Below are 17,862 nucleotides of genomic sequence, written 5' to 3'. Positions count from 1 at the left end.
TCCACGAAATGTACCCCCTTGTGGAAAAACCTACCAGCTTTGCGTTCATTCTCAGGACCGTGGAAAACATACCCACGGGCACCTCATGCAGAGAGCCGGAGCCATGCTACCCAGGCTTAAATGCAACCGGGAGGGAATCCTTCCGTGCCCTCGGCATCTTGTCCCTGGAGATCGTATGCTAAAGGACCTCTTGAAGGTCCCTTAGTGTCCTGTCACTTTTGCAGCAGTGATGTTTGCCCTGAGATAAAGGAATTGGATTTTCACCCTAATGGCACCTACATCCCAGGGGACCATCCAGAGCCTTAGGTGAATAACTTAAGCATTTAATTTATAATAAAGTTTACCATCAGCATTTTTTCTCCCCAAACATTCCATTTACTTGGTTTTAGAGCTGCATAAACTGTTTTAAAGGCAATCTGCTCAATTGGGCGAGTTAATGATATTTAATTTGACTGGGCCAAACGTCACGGGATGAACATTGCGCCTGTAATTGCAGCCATCATCACCGCCGTCTTGTGTAATGTACATGTAATAATGCTAGTCCCGGGAATAAAGGTGGTCATTCTCGGTTGGCTGACGGCATGCACCGGACTCATCACCTCGCTAAGTCTCTCAGCGATGTGATTCCAAGATGACAGGGTCATAAGTGTTATGTGCACAAGGTAATTGCAAACAAATTTGGCCGCAAAAATGGATTGTCTAGGAGAGTAAGTTCCTGCCTTGTCTCATCGTCTTTTAAGAGAATGTAATGATGCCTAAAATACCTTGTCAAGAAGCTTGTGTGGCAGGGGTCAAGTCGTCCTGTAAGATTTCTCCGTTGCACCGCCCGCTCCAGAGAATCCCAAACTGCGGACTGCAAATATCAATATGTATGTCGGTAGCTCAGGAACGTTCGGGCTGGGAACTTCCCTGAAAAAAATCAAGAAGCCTCTCAGTATACAAATGCCTCTTAAGACTACCTAACTAGGCTGCATTTTGCTTCTTTGATTTGCAGACTCTTTTCTCCTGGGAAAATGTGACTATTCTGGGGTAGGATCCCCATGAGCACTGGTATCTTAGTAAATTCTTACGATGTGCATGCTAGGCTGTAAAGTAGATTATCTCATTAAACTTTATAATAACCCTAAGAGGCATGACACTATAATTACATTTATTTTGCACATGAGGAAACCGAGACTCAGAGGGAAATAAATTGTCCAAAGCGACAGTCCGGATTCTAACCCCGGTCTGCTTCCACAGTTTGAGCCCCTGGGCATTGCAGCCCTGAGCCGTAAGAAAGGAGCGGGTCCCCTGGCTTGTGGAGCGGCATATTTGAACTGTATTTGATTAACATATACGGGGCACCGGGCTCCTGAAATTGTTGCCTCAGCTTCAGTGGTCAGAACTGCCTTTCTGTGGGACCCAGCCGTGAGCGGGGGTGACGATCTGGTGGGGGATGAGAGGACGCTTCACAGTCGCCGACCAAGTTCCTGGCCTCCATTGGGATTTGCCACCTCCTCTTTCTCTGCATCTTAGGCCCTAGGGATGTTATGGGTGCTGTTGCATCAGTGCCGTTTAATAATACCCAAAGTCAGAGAGATTTGGAAAAGCTTGCCTGCGTTTGTAATCGTGTGCGCCCAGACACAGGGCAGCTCTTTGCCCCCGAGAATCTTCTTAGCTTAGACTGATGCAGACAAGTCCATCCTTTAATTTTTGTAGGTACCATTTAAGCATCGGCTTAGTGGTTCTCGCATTGGTTTAGACACCTGTACAAGAAAGCAATAGTTGCCATCACTTTTCTGTAAAAAAAAAAAAAATAAGAAGAAGAAGCTGAGTAAAATACGCTCCTGATCAGAAAAGCATTTTCACCCACTGTTTCATACACATCAGAGGAATGTCTGTAGGAGCAAATACTACACTCCTGTCTAACTTTACAGTACATCTGTGCAATATCTGTACCTATTGGGGTGTTTGGGGCTGCAGGGAGTTAAAATACAAGTGAAAAGGGCCTCAAGTATGAGGATTGTGTTATCAAATATGACAAGAAGTTTGGGGTTAAGAGCTTCTAAGCTTGGTCGGTTCATTTGCTCAATGATAATCATCAAGAGACCCCAATTCTCTATTTTTCTGCTCTGCATCCCTCAGTGTGTTAACCTGGCCTCAGAGACCCGGCACCATGTCTAAGCAAAAGGAACCAGACCTCCACAATGGGCTAAAGCCAATTAAACCCACATCTCAAGTCTCCCCCCGAGGGAATGCTCTCTGATCTGGTGGAAAGGAAACAAAGCCCAAGCTCTTTCAGCAGAGAGGAAGCAGGAGGAACAAGGAGGGACGCTTTTTATCAGGCAGCTGACCTTTCCGCTGAGGTATTTGCAAGACCTAATTATGTGGCTAAAACGTAAAGACTCCTAGGATGGATTTTTTTTTTTTTTTTTTTTTAAGACACAGTTGGAAGGCTCCCTCAGAAGCAAGTCCCATGCTCATTCCTGTTTGGCAAAAGGCCAACTTGCAGACCCATTCAGAAGTCTTACCGTGAGTTCACTGTGGGTAAAACTACCTTTAGCACAAGCCATCCCCAGCATGGCGAGCTGACACTGGCCAAACCGGTGTCTCCTCAGGGTGCTGTCTACGGCATTCGTTTAATCCAGGGAGAAATTTACTATGGCATCATAAATTCGTAGATGATTTGACTCCCGGTGTCACGCGTTAATGGAAAATACGGCTCAGACAGTTCGGCCCTGGCGCGAATTTCACAGCACTCCAACTTGGGCTTCATTCCCCCGCCCTCACCTCATCCCCAAAGCCCTCAGAGTTCTAGGCTCTGAGCAGGGAAGGGGTCGAGGTGCTCAACTGGTCTGCAAAGCTAGGAAGAATTCCTTCATGTCCTTTCATTCTGTCCTCCATGGAGGAGGAATGAAGACGGCCGTGGTGTTAAATCCTGGTGTTCGCACTCCTCCAGGGTGAGGGATGGTAAGAACTGGATGGTTCAGCCATTCACTTATCTACTGGTGCACCTGAGTCATTTTGCAGCCCACAGTTGCTGCTCTGCCTGACTCCCTCATGATGATAGTAAATTACTTAAGTGGACTGAATCCAAAGCATTAATAATCTCCACTGGCGATTCATTTGGGCTTCATTACAAGGAAAGAATCCGACATCTCTTCCTCAACCCAGCAGTTGTTTGCAAGGCACTCCAACCTAGAGTTCTTGTCCCTGTGGGGCCGGAGTGAAAGGGCTTAGGGGAAAAATTTTAACCAGAAAAACTGCTGCATGATCGGTATCCATGTTCTGCTTGGCAAAGAGAAACCGAAGTGCTCTACCTCGGGACAGACCTAATCGTCAGTGTGCTTCGAAGTACAGGATGCTAAGGTGGGGCATGTAGCTGCCAGACTAGAAAAGGTTCGGTGTTGGTTTTGGCATTTACAGATAAATGACATGAGTTTGTCAGTGGTGCAGAGAAGATGTGAGAAGCCAAGGAACTTCTACAAACATATATTCTGCAGAATATGTTTCCTATACCATCATTTTCTATTTGCCTTTAAACAGTATACATACCACTTGGGGGATGGTATCAGAATATTTCAGAGCCTGATAACTGTCATGTGAGTGCAACCATTAGACATCACCTAGCTATCGGAACACAACGTCCTAGTCCTTTGCTGTGGGGAATGGGACGGGGAGGGTAAATAGTTGAGCTTCCATGTTGCTTGGAATAACTTCATTTTCTAGACATAAGGTTCTGGCTTCTATTTCCTCTTGTGTAAGCTGTTCTAAAGACAGCCGTGTTCAGTTAGTTCGGATTCTGTCGTTGGAAAGAATCCTGGATGCAGCGTCCGAAGTTCTGACCCATCAGTCACTAGCAAGGTCATCGTGCGCAGTTTATTTGTGGCTATAAGGGGAGAGGGATGCACGTACTTCTGGTCTCGCCGGCTTCCCATGACTGTGATGACGGACGTGTTAAGAGGCGTCTTCATTTAAGTCACGTGGTAGACAGTGGGCACTCGGTAAGTGTAGACATTGAGGATGCAGCAGTAGCAAAGGACTGTGTGCACAGTGGGAAACAACACAGCAGTTAAGCTAGCTGCTGCTTCCCGAACATGGGCCAAAATGTCAGGTCATTTGAGTTCCTCCTTGATACTTGCCATATCTACCTGTGACCTGTATTATCACTTACTTAATATTCTCATTGACTTTTTAAGGAAAAGCAAAGGCATTCATTTAAGAAGGAAATGTCATATCGCTTCCATAAAAGGGAAGCTAATCTCACCTGACAGGAACTGGGGAAATACACACCATTAAAACAGAACAATATAATTAATTTCCAGTTAGCTAGTATGGCCCGATAAAGGCTGTGGGCCTGAGGCTGCTCTTTTCTCTCCCAGGCAAGATGAGAAGGGGATGAAATTGTGTTAAAGACACTCCAGTGGGAAGCCACGCCTTCCCCGCCGTGAGATTTATTATTTCATGCCCGATCTGCACACCTCCAAACCTACCCCCTTCCCACCAGACATTCCTGGGGAAACCTGAAACACAGCAGTGAAGTCCTCGGACACCCGCACGATTTCCTTTTAGCTGCTTACACACGAAAACCGTCTTTCCGGCTTCTGCTTAATTATAATCCTCTCCCCCTCTACTGTTTTTCGACAGGTTAACGGCAAAGACTTATCCAGAGCAACTCATGACCAGGCTGTGGAAGCCTTCAAGACAGCTAAGGAGCCCATCGTGGTCCAGGTGTTGAGGCGAACGCCACGGACCAAAATGTTCACGCCTCCGTCAGAGTCACAGATGGTGGACACGGGAACCCAAACGGACATCACCTTTGAGCACATCATGGCTCTTACCAAGATGTCCTCGCCCACCCCACCTGTGCTGGATCCCTATCTCTTGCCCGAGGAGTAAGTCACATGATGATGAATCTTAGATGTGTTAAGTGTGGTACAGAAGTACAGAGAAGTTGGTTTCTTCCCTTCCGTGTGGTGAAAAAAAATGAATACATCTTAACAGTTTTCCCCCAAGTTGCCCACGTTTCACTTTATTGTTTATAGAGGCAATAAATTGAATCCTGCTCAAAACCGCTCCGACATCTTAATTACTTTGTTATAACCCTGGAGCGGAGTTATTCAAATTATATTCGAAGAACAAAATGACTTACAAATGTCATAAAAGTTGTTTCCGAATAAAATTTAATCACCGCAAATGGCAGTGGGAAGGTTTGGTAGTTCTCACTAGAGGGAATGCTGATGGTTGTTTTAAAGAGACAACAAAGCAAGTTGTGAGTGTAAAGAGAGCCCAGGAGGTTGTGCCTTCTGCTTTCTTGGGTCTCATTTCAAACCTGGATCCATGGAGTAAATTCACACATGCCTCATATAAGCACTGCAGTTACCGATTAAATAACAGCTGTGATCCAATGCATCACGTAAATTACTTTACACACGCCTCTCCTCTTACCTTACTTACTGCCAGAGATATCAGGTAGTTCAGAGGCTCCGAGTTGGACAAAGCCTAGTCTCTAGCTGTGTAACTTGGGTAGTTTATTTCCCTGGGCCTTATTTTCCTTCTATTAAAATGGGATGATAATCATAGTACCCATCTCGTAGGATTGTTGAAGGATTAAATGAACTAATGCGTGGCAGGTTCTCAGCGTGGCATACGGTAAGCGCTGGATAAACGATAGTGGCGATCACTGGTAATTTAGTGATTGATGTAAAATATGTAGGGACAAAAATGAAGAGCAAGAAATTTTCTCGGGTGGACAAGTGGCTTAAAAGATGTCCATTTTAAGGTGGCTTTTCGGATGTGATTTTGCACATCTCTGGACAAGGTGTCCACCGCCCCTTCTTAGCCTCTCTGGTTGATGTTAGAGTCCCTCCTCCCATCTTGCTGCTGGTTCGGATCAATGCCTTGATGCCTTATTTCAAAGGGCATCTCCACCTCTCCTAGGGAGATCCCCTGAGCGATACCTGTTGGATTCCTATTAGTAACTCAGTAGCTGGGGTGAGCACACGTTTCCTGTTGTTCTACTAGATTCCAGACAGAGGCTGGCCTCTCATCCCGTGGTTCTGACGGTTAGCTGTCATCAGAGCCCAGGGCTAATTCCCCAGGCGTGACAAGGTGAATTGGGCGGCGGGCAGCGTGTAAAGGTAGAGGAGGAGGTACCCCGCCGCCCCCGATCCCGTCTGACACTCAGAGTGCACAAGGCAGTATGCAGAGAACTGTCACCTCACCCATTTCTCACGACTGCCCCTTCTGTGCCGCGAGGAACTGCAGACTCAGCAGTGGTACTCCATGAAAGTTGGCAGCTGGATGGAAAGGCAGGTCTGTCCCACCTCAACGTCCAGATCTTAACCACAATACTCCATAGCATGCCAGTTGCTAGGAAACAACTGGATGATTCACTGACTACAGTCATTCAAATCAGTTGTTTGACGTTTAAGACCCAAACTGCCTTTCATATTGATGAGGCCTTTAAGGCTACTCCTGACTCTCGATGTTGAACCGTCACAGTGACAGGCTTTTTAGAAGCTAAACCCTTAATTTCCTCTTAAGTCTAGTTAACGTGACATGACTCTTCCCCCAAGGGGCAATTTGAGAAATGTCAGAAGAGTGCGGAGGTCAGTGCTCTCCTGGTTCTGGCTGCGAGGTCAGAGGAAAGCAGGAGTGTGCATCAGGGCTGAATGCGGGGGGGCGGGGGTGGGGGTTACCTTGAGGCTTGAAAGCCCAGGCCTTCCAGCAGGGTCCTCAGTACTAACAGCCCCTTAAGTGCAGGCAGCATATTTGCCTGATGGGTGCAGAAAATTGAAAGCCAGCCCTCGTTTGAATGACCGCTCATGTCTGGTCTGTTGTTTCAAAACTAAGTGCCTGGGTGAGAAGACCAGAGCCCACTGATTGCTCTGTTGACCTTTGAGAACGCGGAGGTTTGGGTCCCCAGCCAACAATCAGGCTGAAGCTCTCCATCCGCATCTGACGCCTTTCAGAGCCACAGACCTGACTGAGCATGTTGTAATTCCCGCTGCCTTTGGTCCTAGAGGTTCCATTAGTGGTGTTTCCAAAGAGGTGGTGGGCTCTGTGAATTGTGCTGTACACATGTTAACCTAGAGAAATGCAAGCTTCCGTTCTCCTAGGCGTGTGTACCTGTGCGGGTCTGCATATATACACACATGCATTATATGCGTGCGTGTATGCACATGTTCTGCATACGTACACATGTATACCGGGTGATGTCAAATGTATTTCTCGTTGCGAGACAATCAAAAAGGTTTGAAAAGAGACCGTCCTAGATGACAGCGTAGCAGTTTCAGTTTCACAGCCCTTTGAACCTATCTCAGAGGCCGGCACATGTCTTTAGGTGTTGCCTGAAGTGAAGCTTTTTTCTCCCCAGAGATAAAATCTAAGAACGAAGCCATGAGCAGTAAATAAGAGTTTGTCTCCCACCTAGAGACTGAGTAAGAAATTGGTCACATTGACTCACATGACTAGTGGGCCAGGGAATGATCACTGCAAGCCACAAAGCCAGTCCCTCTCTCACCGAGCATCTTTTGTTTTTTTCTAACGAGTTCTTTTATTGCAGTATAGTTGACTTACAGTGTTGTGTTAATTTCTGCTGTACAGCAAAGTGACTCATTATGCATATAGATATACTTTCTTTTTCATATTCTTTCCATTATGGTTTATCCCAGGATACTGAATATAGCTCCCTGTGCTATGTAGAGTGGGACCTTGTTGTTGATCCATTCTCTGTATACTAGCTTACGCGTGTTTACCCCAGTCTCCCACTCCATCCCTCGCCCTCAACCTGCACCTAAACTCCTTCTTGTGGAGGAAATGGGCTTTAGAGAAGATGGTGGAAATATTGTGGAGAGGGAGGTCCTGACTGTGCCGGGAAACGCAACCAGAGAGAAGTGAACTGAGTAAGAACCTCAGCCTCTGAGAACAGCCCCTGTGGCACTGATGGGCCTTGTGATGGGGTGATGGGAACAGATACTTAGAACTGCAGCAGGGCCTTAACGATCTTTCATCTTTTTTCAGGCATCCCTCAGCCCATGAATACTACGATCCAAATGACTACATTGAAGGCATCCATCAGGAGATGGAGAGAGAGGAGCTGGAGCTGGAGGTAAGAAGCACGTCCCTGGCTCGTTCCAGTAGTTGCTGTGAAGGCTAATACGTCTCTATCAGCATGCATTGAGATTACGGATGCTCATGGAATGTCTGCCTCGCCTGGATTTCTTTTAGAAGAACCACGTTCAGTGGGTCGAGGCCTCCCTGGAACACTGCTTTGCAAGAAGAAGGGCTGTTTAATAACCTTTATAGGACAACACTGCTTTTTGATGATCATTGTGGCAAAGCCAGAGGTCTTTAAAAAGCTATCAAATATCTCAGGAGCTAGATTTTTGGAGTAGGATGTCGACTTTGTAAATCTTTGATATTTCGTTAGCTTTATAGCAGTGGGTTCTTTAGCTCCATCTTACTTTCTCACACCTTTGAGAATCTGATGGAAGCTGTGGTCTCTCCCTGGAAAAGTGCTCCCATCTCTAAGAGTTTGCATGTGATATCTGGAGGGTCACTGAGCTCCCACAATATGTGCCGTGTGTGGCCCGCTCTGCCTTACAGTTGTTTTCTTATATCTGATACACCAGAACCACTGTTTGCTTTCTCTTTCCCTTTAACTTAATGCAACTCCTTTAAACTAAGGTAAATTTTTTTTTCTTTTTTGAATTTTATTTTATTTTTTTTTTGATACAGCGGGTTCTTATTAGTTACCTATTTCATACATATTAGTGTATATGTGTCAATCCCAATCTCCCAATTCATCCCCTCACCACCACTGTCCCCCCCGCCCCCCGCTTTCCCCAACTTGGTGTCCATACATTTGTTCTCTACATCTGTGTCTCTATTTCTGCCCCCGCAAACCGGTTCATCTGTACCAATTTTCTAGATTCCACGTATATGCGTTAATATACGATACCTGTTTTTCTCTTTCTGACTTACTTCACTCTGTGTGACAGTCTCTGGGTCCATCCACGTCTCTACAAATGACCCAACTGCGTTCCTTTTTAGGGCTCATATTCCATTGTATTTATGTACCATATCTTCTTTATCCATTCGTCTGTCGATATTTAGGTTGCTTCCATGTCCTGGCTATTGTAAATAGTGCTGCAGTGAACATTGGGGTGCATGTGTCTTTTGAATTATGGGTTTTTCTGGGTATATGCCCAGTAGTCGGATTCCCTTTTCTCCACACCCTCTCCGGCATTTGTTTGTAGATTTTCTGATGATGCCCATTCTAACCGCTGTGAGGTGGTACCTCAGTGTCACTTTGATTTGCGCTTCTCTGATAATTAGTAATGTTGAGCATCTTTTCATGTGCCTCTTGGCCATCTGTATGTCTTCTTTGGAGAAATGTCTATTTAGGTCTTCTGCCCATTTTTTGATTGGGTTGTAAACGAAGGAGAATTTTAAAGGAAATGCTGTATCACTAGCTCAGTCAGAAAATCAGCATCCCTTGACATGAATAGAAGGTGCCGTCCAATAAATACAGCGGACACGAGGCAGTGTTATTAAATCCTGGTGCTTGTCACTGGTACCTGCCCAGGGCTGGCTGCCTGGGGCCCTTTCTCTCCACTACCTCCTGCTGCCTTTCTCTCTGTCTAAGGAGATGGGCTAGTATCACAGAAGTGGTAAGACTAGCCCAAACTCAGGCTTTCTTGCTAAAGGAAGTAACTTTCTCTACGTGAACTATGAGAGCATCTTGCTTTCGGTGGGAGGAGGCCACTCTGAAACGCCTCCCTAGAGCCCTGTTATTCAAAGCGTGGCGCAAAGACTGGGACAGAAGCACGTGGGGGATTGTGAGAAATACAGAATCTGGGCCCTCAGACGTACAGAATCAGAATCTGCATTTTACCAAGATCCCCAGGTGTTTCGGTGCACAAGTCCCAGGGGCCTTGACCTGGAGGCCCCAGGCCCAGGCAGAGAAGCCCAGCCTTCCGTTTGCCCTCGTCCTGAGTCACACGATCGAGGCTTTGTGTGTTTCCTTCACTATGGTGGGAAGCTGTGCCTCCGAGCCTCGAATACCACCCACACCACCGGGCAGAGTGAAGTCCCATGGACTGAGATGACTAAGCCCCTCACGGACATTCAAGACGCTGCTCAGACTTCTTCCTGTTGTTAAATAGAAGGCACAAAGAGAGTCTACGTGCACGCTTACATTCATTTCTGCTCGCCTGCGTTTACTGAGCATCTGTTACACTGAATATCCTTTTTGGTGCTAGAAAGGCAAAATCAGCAAGTCATCACCCTGCCTGCCCTTCAGGAGGCCATAGTCCCTTTGGGTCATCAGCCATTAGCTTAGACGTGAGCTTTTCGTCTAGAAAACCAAACTGTGGCCATTCTCCATCTACAGCTCCTTTGAGCAGTTATCACGAAGTACCATGAGTCCATACCAGGCAGGAAGGCTGCTTTTACGTTTGGACTTCCGTTTAGAGCCGCTTGGACGTCACCAGGTTATTTCTGTTAACTAAGTGAACCCGGTGGTTTTGGATGGGCGGCACGTCCCGAGTTCTGAGGTCAAGATTCAGGTAGGTTCTCTCCGTGGCCCCTCCCCAGGAGGGAATCTCCGGGAGAGGACAGTGTGTATACTTCCAGGAAGGCTCTGTTGCAGAGGCGTGTCTTTGGAACGTCACGCGGTCAGTTCGAGAAGGTTAATGAACAGCAGCACGGCCAAGAGCCGGCGTTCCTAAAGCAGACCCAGTTTTCTGGGGGAACGGCGTGTACCATCATCGCCGCTTCCTCGCGAGATTTCTTAGAGCCGTCAACAGTGTGTCCCTGCTAGGTCCCATCAGCCTGTTGGGTCCCCCCACCCAGGCTTGCTGTGAGTAAGGGGGCCAACCTCAGCCCACCACCGCTCCTCGTGTTAAGTTGAAGTAGATCAACATCTCTGCCCCTTTCGAAAAGTAACCCGTCCCATGGATGTTATATCGGAGGAAAATATATGAGTGTTTTGGGATATTATGGCAGCAAATGCACAGAGAAAAACAGATGTTCTCTCTTTTAAAGCACACAAAATGATCATATTTAGGTAAGTGTCAAATCCCGGTTATCGTGAAACTGCGTAGCATAAGAGGATTACACCCCAGTATAGCCAAGGGCTGAGCCGCCAAATAATTACCCGTAAATTTTCAGGTACTGAACACCTGCTCTGGATCTTGCTGTAGGTAATTAAGACGGAAAAATAGACGTCTGAAGAAGGCTTTTCTTTTTCCTTCGTCTGTTGTTTTAATTTCCCAGTTGATTCCTCGGTGGCATGCTAGCCGGGCTGTGAAGCTGCCGTCACCTGTGCTGTGTCTTGATGGTGTCATTTTGAAACCAGAAAGGAGAAGAAAGCTACGCTCTCACCAGGGAGACTGAAATGATCTCCAAACCTGGTTGCATAGTGTGAGGTCATAAGATCTCAAGGGAAGCGAGACCGTCCTGGAGGTAATGCAGGCTGTCCCGGCCAACCTATGCTCTTTTCTTTAGCCTTTAAGGCACAGCACCAGGGCTCCTCTGGGGAACCTTCCCTGGTCGGCCCTACCCTCACTGAGTCAGCTTCCTCACCACCCTCCCGGTTTCCTCAGCACTTGACCATTCTTTCTCCTGCCACCTGCAGTCAGAACCTGCCCCCTGCTCTTATTTTATGCCCCCAGATCCTGGCCCGGCTCAGTGTGGCTCATCTCCAGCGAAGCTTCCGTACGGCTCTGGCTAAAGCACCCCTCCCCCAGTAGGGCCATTTCCTACTTAGACTCCTTGTGCTCAGACAGCGCCTGGCAGGGGGGTAGGCACCCAAGAAACATCTGTTGAATAAAGGAATACATGCCTTGTGACCCAATCTCACATGTCAGGACCTTGAAGGCAAGTGCAGTCTTCCTAGAGACATCTCTACGTCCCCGACAGCGCCACGCATAGATAAAGTGTGGAGATGATTTCAAGAAATATGAACAAGCAGTTCTGGATCGATAAGGTCTTAGAGTTATGCTTCAGTAACCAGTCTTCCTAGAGGTGCAAAAGCCATCGAAATTAGTCTCTGGGACGCCCTCTGATTAACGTGGCTGTCGTTGAAACAGAAAGCTTGAATCAACCAAGGTGGAATGGCCCCCGTACTTTACTCAATTGAGCTATCGTTTCAATTTCATCTAAAATGTCAGGCTTAGCTGTTCATTTTTATCCAGCCGTCCATCTAGACCGGTAAGCAACGGGACACCAGTGGTGGGGGAGGTGTAATCCAGATAATGGTAATCCATTATTCATACGAGTTTGATTAATGGTCTTCTTTGCCATCTTATCTCCATCATCACAGACAGATATGTATTGATGCCCTCTGTGCTTTCCATGATGTACTCAATTGTGGAAGGTTCTGCGTCTAGCTTGGAGTGAGAATGAAATGTTGGGAATTTACTGACCACTCAATAAGTTGGAGGAACAGCAGTTTCCACCGAGCCCCAAGATACTGTCTCTGGGGATAAGACGGTAGAAGAGCCGAGAAGTTTCAGAGAAGTGAAGTGACTTTCCTAGGGCAGCCTGGCTTGCTAATGGCAGAGCCAAGTTTATTTTCCATTTGGATCTTTAGTCTGCCTTGGAATCTCAAGCTAATTCAGTTTTATTGAGCACCTACCATGCACGGTATATAAGGCTAGACGCTGCTTTTAGTGCACAATTCAACTACTACTGCGTTACTGTAATTAATCTTCTTTATGAGCAGCCAAGGTAAAACCTAAATCTATACAGATCCCAAGACGGTATCGGCTCTTAACAGCGTTGTATTTCCAGAGCTTCTGAAAACCTCTTACGGTTCACTCTTTGCTTAACTATTAGCAACCAGGCTCTTCTCTATGATGTGCAGCCATCCCCTGGAAATGCAGTGACCACAACTAAGTCATAGTGGGGTTTTTTTGGTGTTTTTTTTTTTGGTTTGTCTTGTTTTTTTCTTTTTTCCTGTCAAGAGATTAACCATGTTTAATTCTGGGTGATAAGAATATAAATAATCATTCCCTTCTTTGCACTTTTCTGAATTTAATTTTTTCTACTTTAAAATCTTTTTTTAATTTAAAAAAATTCTTATTTTATATTAGAGTACAGTTGATTAACAATGTTGTATTAGTTTCAGGTAGACACAGCAAAGGGATTCAGTTATACAGATACATGTGTCTATTCTTTTTCAAATTCTTTTCCCATTTAGGTAATTACAGAATATTGAGCCAAGTTCTCTGTGCTATACAGTAGCTCCTTGTTGGTTATCTGTTTTAAATATAGCAGTGGATACGTATCAACCCCAGACTCCCACTCTATCCCTCCCCCGCACCTCTTCCCCCGGTAACCGTAAGTTCATTGTCTAAATCTGTGAGGCGGTTTCTGTTTTGTAAAGAAGTTCATTTTTATCATTCTTTTTAGATTCCGCATATCAGCAATATCATTTGATATTTGTCTTTCTCCGTCTGACTTACTTCACTTAGTATGATAGTCTCCAGGTCCATCCATGTTGCTGCAAATGGCATTATTTCATTCTTTTTAACGGCTGAGTAATATTCCATTGTGTATATGTACTGCACCTTCTTTATCCATTCATCTGTCGATGGACAGTTAGGTTGCTTCCATGTCTTAGCTATTGTAAACAGCCCTGCAGTGAACATTGGGGTGCATGTATCTTTTTGAACCATGTTATTCTCCGGATATATGCCCAGGAGTGGGATTGCTGATCATACGGTAGCTCTCTTTTTAGTTTTTTAAGGAACCTCCATACTGTTCTCCATAGTGGCTGCACCAATTTACATTACCACCAACAGTGTAGGAGGGTTCCCTTTTCTCCACACCCTCTCCAGCATTCATTGCTCTTAGGCTTTTTGATGATGGCCATTCGGACTGGTGTGAGGTAATATCTCATTGTAGTTTTGATTGCATTTCTCTAATTAGTGATGTTGAGCATCTTTTCATGTGCCTCTTGGCCATCTGTATGTCTCCTTTGGAGAAACGTCTATTTAGGTCTTCTGCCCATTTTTTGATTCGGTTGCTTGTTTTTTTGATATTGAGTCACATGAGCTGTTTGTAAATTTTGGAGATTAACGCCTTGTCAGTCGCATCGTTTGCAAATATCTTTTCCCATTCTGTGGGTTGCCTTTTCGTTTCGTTTATGGTTTCCTTTGATGTGCAAAAGCTTCTGAGTTTAATTAGGTCCCATTTGTTTATTTTTGTTTTTATTTCCATTACTCTAGGAGACAGATCAAAAAGGATCTTGCTGCAATTTATGGCAAAGAGTGTTCTGTCTGTGTTTTCCTCTAAGAGTTTATAGTATCTGGTCTTACATTTAGGTCTTTAATCCATTTTGAGTATGGTGTTGGAGAGTGTTCTAATTCTTCTACATGTAGCTGTCCAGTTTTACCAGCACCATTTATTGAAGAGATTGTCTTTTCTCCAGTGTATAGTCTTGCCTTCTTTGTCACACATTTATTGACCATAGGTGTGTGGGTTTATCTCTGGGCTCTCTATCCTGTTCCATTGAGCTAGATTTCGGTTTTTGTGCCAGTACCATCCTGTTTTGATGACTGTAGCTTTGAAGTATAGTCTGAAGTCAGGGAGCCTGATTCCTCCAGCTCCAGTTTTCTTTCTCAAGATTGCTTTGGCTATTCAGGGTTTTTTGTGCCTCCATACAAATTTTAGGATTTTTTGTTCTAGTTCTGTGAAAAGTGCCTTTGGTAGTTTGACAGGGATTGCATTGAATCTGTAGATTGCCTTGGGTGGTATAGTCATTTTCACAATATTGACTCTTCCAATCCAAGAACATGCTATATCTTTCCATCTGTGTGTCATCTTCGATTTCTTTCATCGGTGACATAGTTTTCAGTGTACAGGTCTTTTGCCTCCTTAGGTAGGTTTTCTTCCTAGGTAGTTTATTCTTTCTGATGCGATGGTAAATGGGATTGTTTCTTTAATTAGTCTTTCTGATCTTTCATTGTTAGTGTATAGAAACGCAACAGATTGCTGTGTATTAATTTTGTATCCTGCAATTTTACCAAACTCATTAATGAGCTCTAGTGGTTTTCTGGTGGCAACTTTAGGATGTCGTATGTATAGGATCATGTCATCTGCAAACAGTGTCAGTTTTACTTCTTCTTTTCCAATTTGGATTCCTTTTATTTCCTTTTCTTCTCTGACTGCCATGGCTAGGACTTCCAAAACTATGCTGAACAAAAGTGGTGAGAGTGGACATCCTTGTCTTGTTTCTGATCTTAGAGGAAATGCTTTCAGTTTTCCACCACTGAGAATGATGTTTGCTGTGGGTTTGTCATATACGGCCTTTATTATGTTGAGGTGTGTTTCCTCTGTGTCCACTTTCTGGAGAGTTTTTATCATAAGTGGGTGTTGAACTTTGTCAAAAGCTTTTTCTGCATTGCTTGAGATGATCGTGTGGTTTATATTCTTCAGTTTGTTGATGTGGTGTATCACACCGATTGATTTGTGGATATTGAAGAATCCTTGCGTCCCTGGGATAAATCCCACTTGCTCATGGTGTATGGTCCTTTTAATGTTTTGGTGGATCGGGATTGCTAATATTTTGTTGAGGATTTTTGCACCTGGGTTCATCTGTGATATTGGCCTGTAATTTTCTTTTTGTGTGTGTGGTATCTTTGTCTGGTTTTGGTATCAGAGTGATGGTGGCCTCATAGAGTGGGTTTGGGAGTGTTCCTTCCTCTGCACATTTTTGGAACAGTTTCAGAAGGGTAGCTGTTAAGTCTTCTCTAAATGTTTGAGAGACTTTGCCTCTGAAGCCATCTAGTCCTGGACTTCTGTTTGTTGGAAGATTTTTAATCACAGTTTCAATTTCGCTACTTGTGTGATTAGTCTGTTCATGTTTTCTATTTCTTCCTAGTTCAGTCTTAGAAGGTTGTACCTTCCTAAGAATTTGTCCATTTTTTTCCAAGTTGTCCATTTTATTGGCATATGGTTGCTTGTAGCAGTCTCTGATGATCCTTTGTATTTCTGTGGTGAGTGTCAGTTGTAACTTCTTTTTCATTTGTAATTTTATTGATCTGAGCCCTCTGTTTTTTTTCTTGATGAGTCTGGCTAGAAGTTTATCCATTTTGTTTGTCTTTTTAAAGAACCGGCTTTTAGTTTCATTGATCTTTGCTATTGTTTTCTTCATCTCTATTTCATTTATTTCTGCTCTGATCTGTATGATATCTTTCCTTCTACGAACTTTGGGTCCTGTTTGTTCTTCTTTCTCTAGTTGCTTTAGGTGTAAGCTTAGGTTGTTTATTTGAGATTCTTCTTGTTTGCTGAGGTGAGATTGTATTGCTATAAAGTACACTCTCAGAATTGCTTTTCCTGCGTTCCATAGGTTTTGGATCATTGTGCTTTCATTTTCATTTGTCTCCAGGTATTTTTTGATTTCCTCTTTGATCTCTTCAGGGATCCAGTGGTTGTGGAGTAGCATATTGTTGTTTAGCCTCCACGTGTTTAGTGTTTCACAGTTTTTTTTTCTTGTAGTTGATTTCTAGTCTCATAGTGTTGTCATCGGAAAAGGTGCTTGATGATGATCTCAGTTTTCTTAAATTTACTGAGGCTCGCTTTGTTGGCCCAGCATGTGATCAGTCCTGGAAAATGTTCCATGGGCACTTGTGAAGAATGTGCATTCTGCTGCTTTTGGATGGAATGCTCTGTAAATATCAATTAAGTCCTCCCGGTCTGATGTGTCATGTAAGGCCTGTGTTTCCTGATTGATTTTCTGTCTGGATGATCTGTCCATTGGTGAAAGTGGTGTTAAAGTCCCCCACTATGATTGTGTTACTTCTGATTTCTCCTTTTATGTCTGTTACAATTTCCCTTATATATTGAGGTGCTCCTATGTTGGGTGCATATATATAGTTACAATTGTTATATCTTCTTTTTGGATTGATCCCTTGATCATTGTGTCGTATCCTTCTTTGTCTCTTGTAACGGTCTTTATTTTAAAGTCTATTTTGTCTGATATGAGTATTGCTACTCCAGCTTTCTTTGGATTTCCATTTGCATGGAATACCTTTTAGCATCCCCTCACTTTCAGTCTGTACCTGTCCCTCGATCTGAAGTGGGTGTCTTATAGATAGCAATATATCCAGGTCTTGTTCTTATATCCATTCAGTGAGCCTGTGTCTTTTGGTTGGAGCACTTAATCCATTTACATTTAAAGTAATTATCGATGTGTATGTTCCTATTGCCATTTTGTTAACTGTTTTGGATTTGTTTTTGTGAGTCTTTTTTCTTCCCTTCCTCTTTTGTTTTCTTGTGATTGGATGACTAACGTTAGTGTTGTGTTTGGATTCCTTTGTCTTGTGTGTGTGTGTGTGTGTCTATTGTAGATTTTCAGTTTGCAGTTTCCATGAGGTTTTGATACAGCAGTGTATATATATATATATATATACAAGATTGCTTTACATTGCTGGTCTTTTCATTTCAAATGCATTTCCAATCTCCTGCGTTTGTGCTCTCCTCACCATTGCTGGTTTTGATATCATATTTGTGTGTGGATGATTTCCTACATTTACTGTATGTTTGCCCTTACCGAAGAGCTTTTCTATTCATAATTTTCTTGTTTCTAGTTGTAGCCTTTCCTTTTCTACCGAGAGAAGTTGCTTTAGCATTTGTTGTAAAGCTGGTCTGGTGGTGCTGAATTCTCTTAGCTTTTGCTTGTCTGTAAAGCTTTTGATTTCTCCATCAAATCTGAATGAGAGCCTTGATGGGTAGAATATTCTTGGTTGTCGGGTCTTCCCTTTCATCACTTTAAATATATCGTGCCACTCCCTTCTGGCCTGCAGAATTTCTGCTGAGAAATCAGCTGATACCGTTATGGGAATTCCCTCGTGTGTTATTTGTTGCTTT

At 44.2% G+C, this 17,862-nt stretch overlaps 1 protein-coding gene across 2 annotated transcripts in view; it reads left to right on the top strand.

Annotated features, from left to right (window-relative positions):
• PDZRN3 (PDZ domain containing ring finger 3) overlaps positions 1–17,862 on the top strand; it is a 60,658-nt gene that overhangs the window by 25,853 nt on the left and 16,943 nt on the right. The window contains exons 2-3 of one of the 2 annotated variants that reach the window (XM_022572544.3): positions 4,627–4,874; positions 8,005–8,092. In XM_022572544.3, coding sequence (XP_022428252.1) covers positions 4,627–4,874; positions 8,005–8,092 — 336 coding nt within the window. Of the gene's footprint in view, positions 1–4,620; positions 4,875–8,004; positions 8,093–17,862 lie in introns of those variants that run through there. The other variant, XM_089919556.1, reaches the window with a different exon arrangement.

Source organism: Delphinapterus leucas, chromosome 10 (assembly GCF_059928025.1).
Source record: "Delphinapterus leucas isolate spDelLeu-1000000601 "Yukka" chromosome 10, BTC_Dleu_Yukka2, whole genome shotgun sequence".
NCBI lineage: Eukaryota > Metazoa > Chordata > Mammalia > Artiodactyla > Monodontidae > Delphinapterus > Delphinapterus leucas.
The sequence above is the reverse complement of the archived record's forward strand: the minus strand, read 5'-3'. Positions and strand labels throughout refer to the sequence as shown.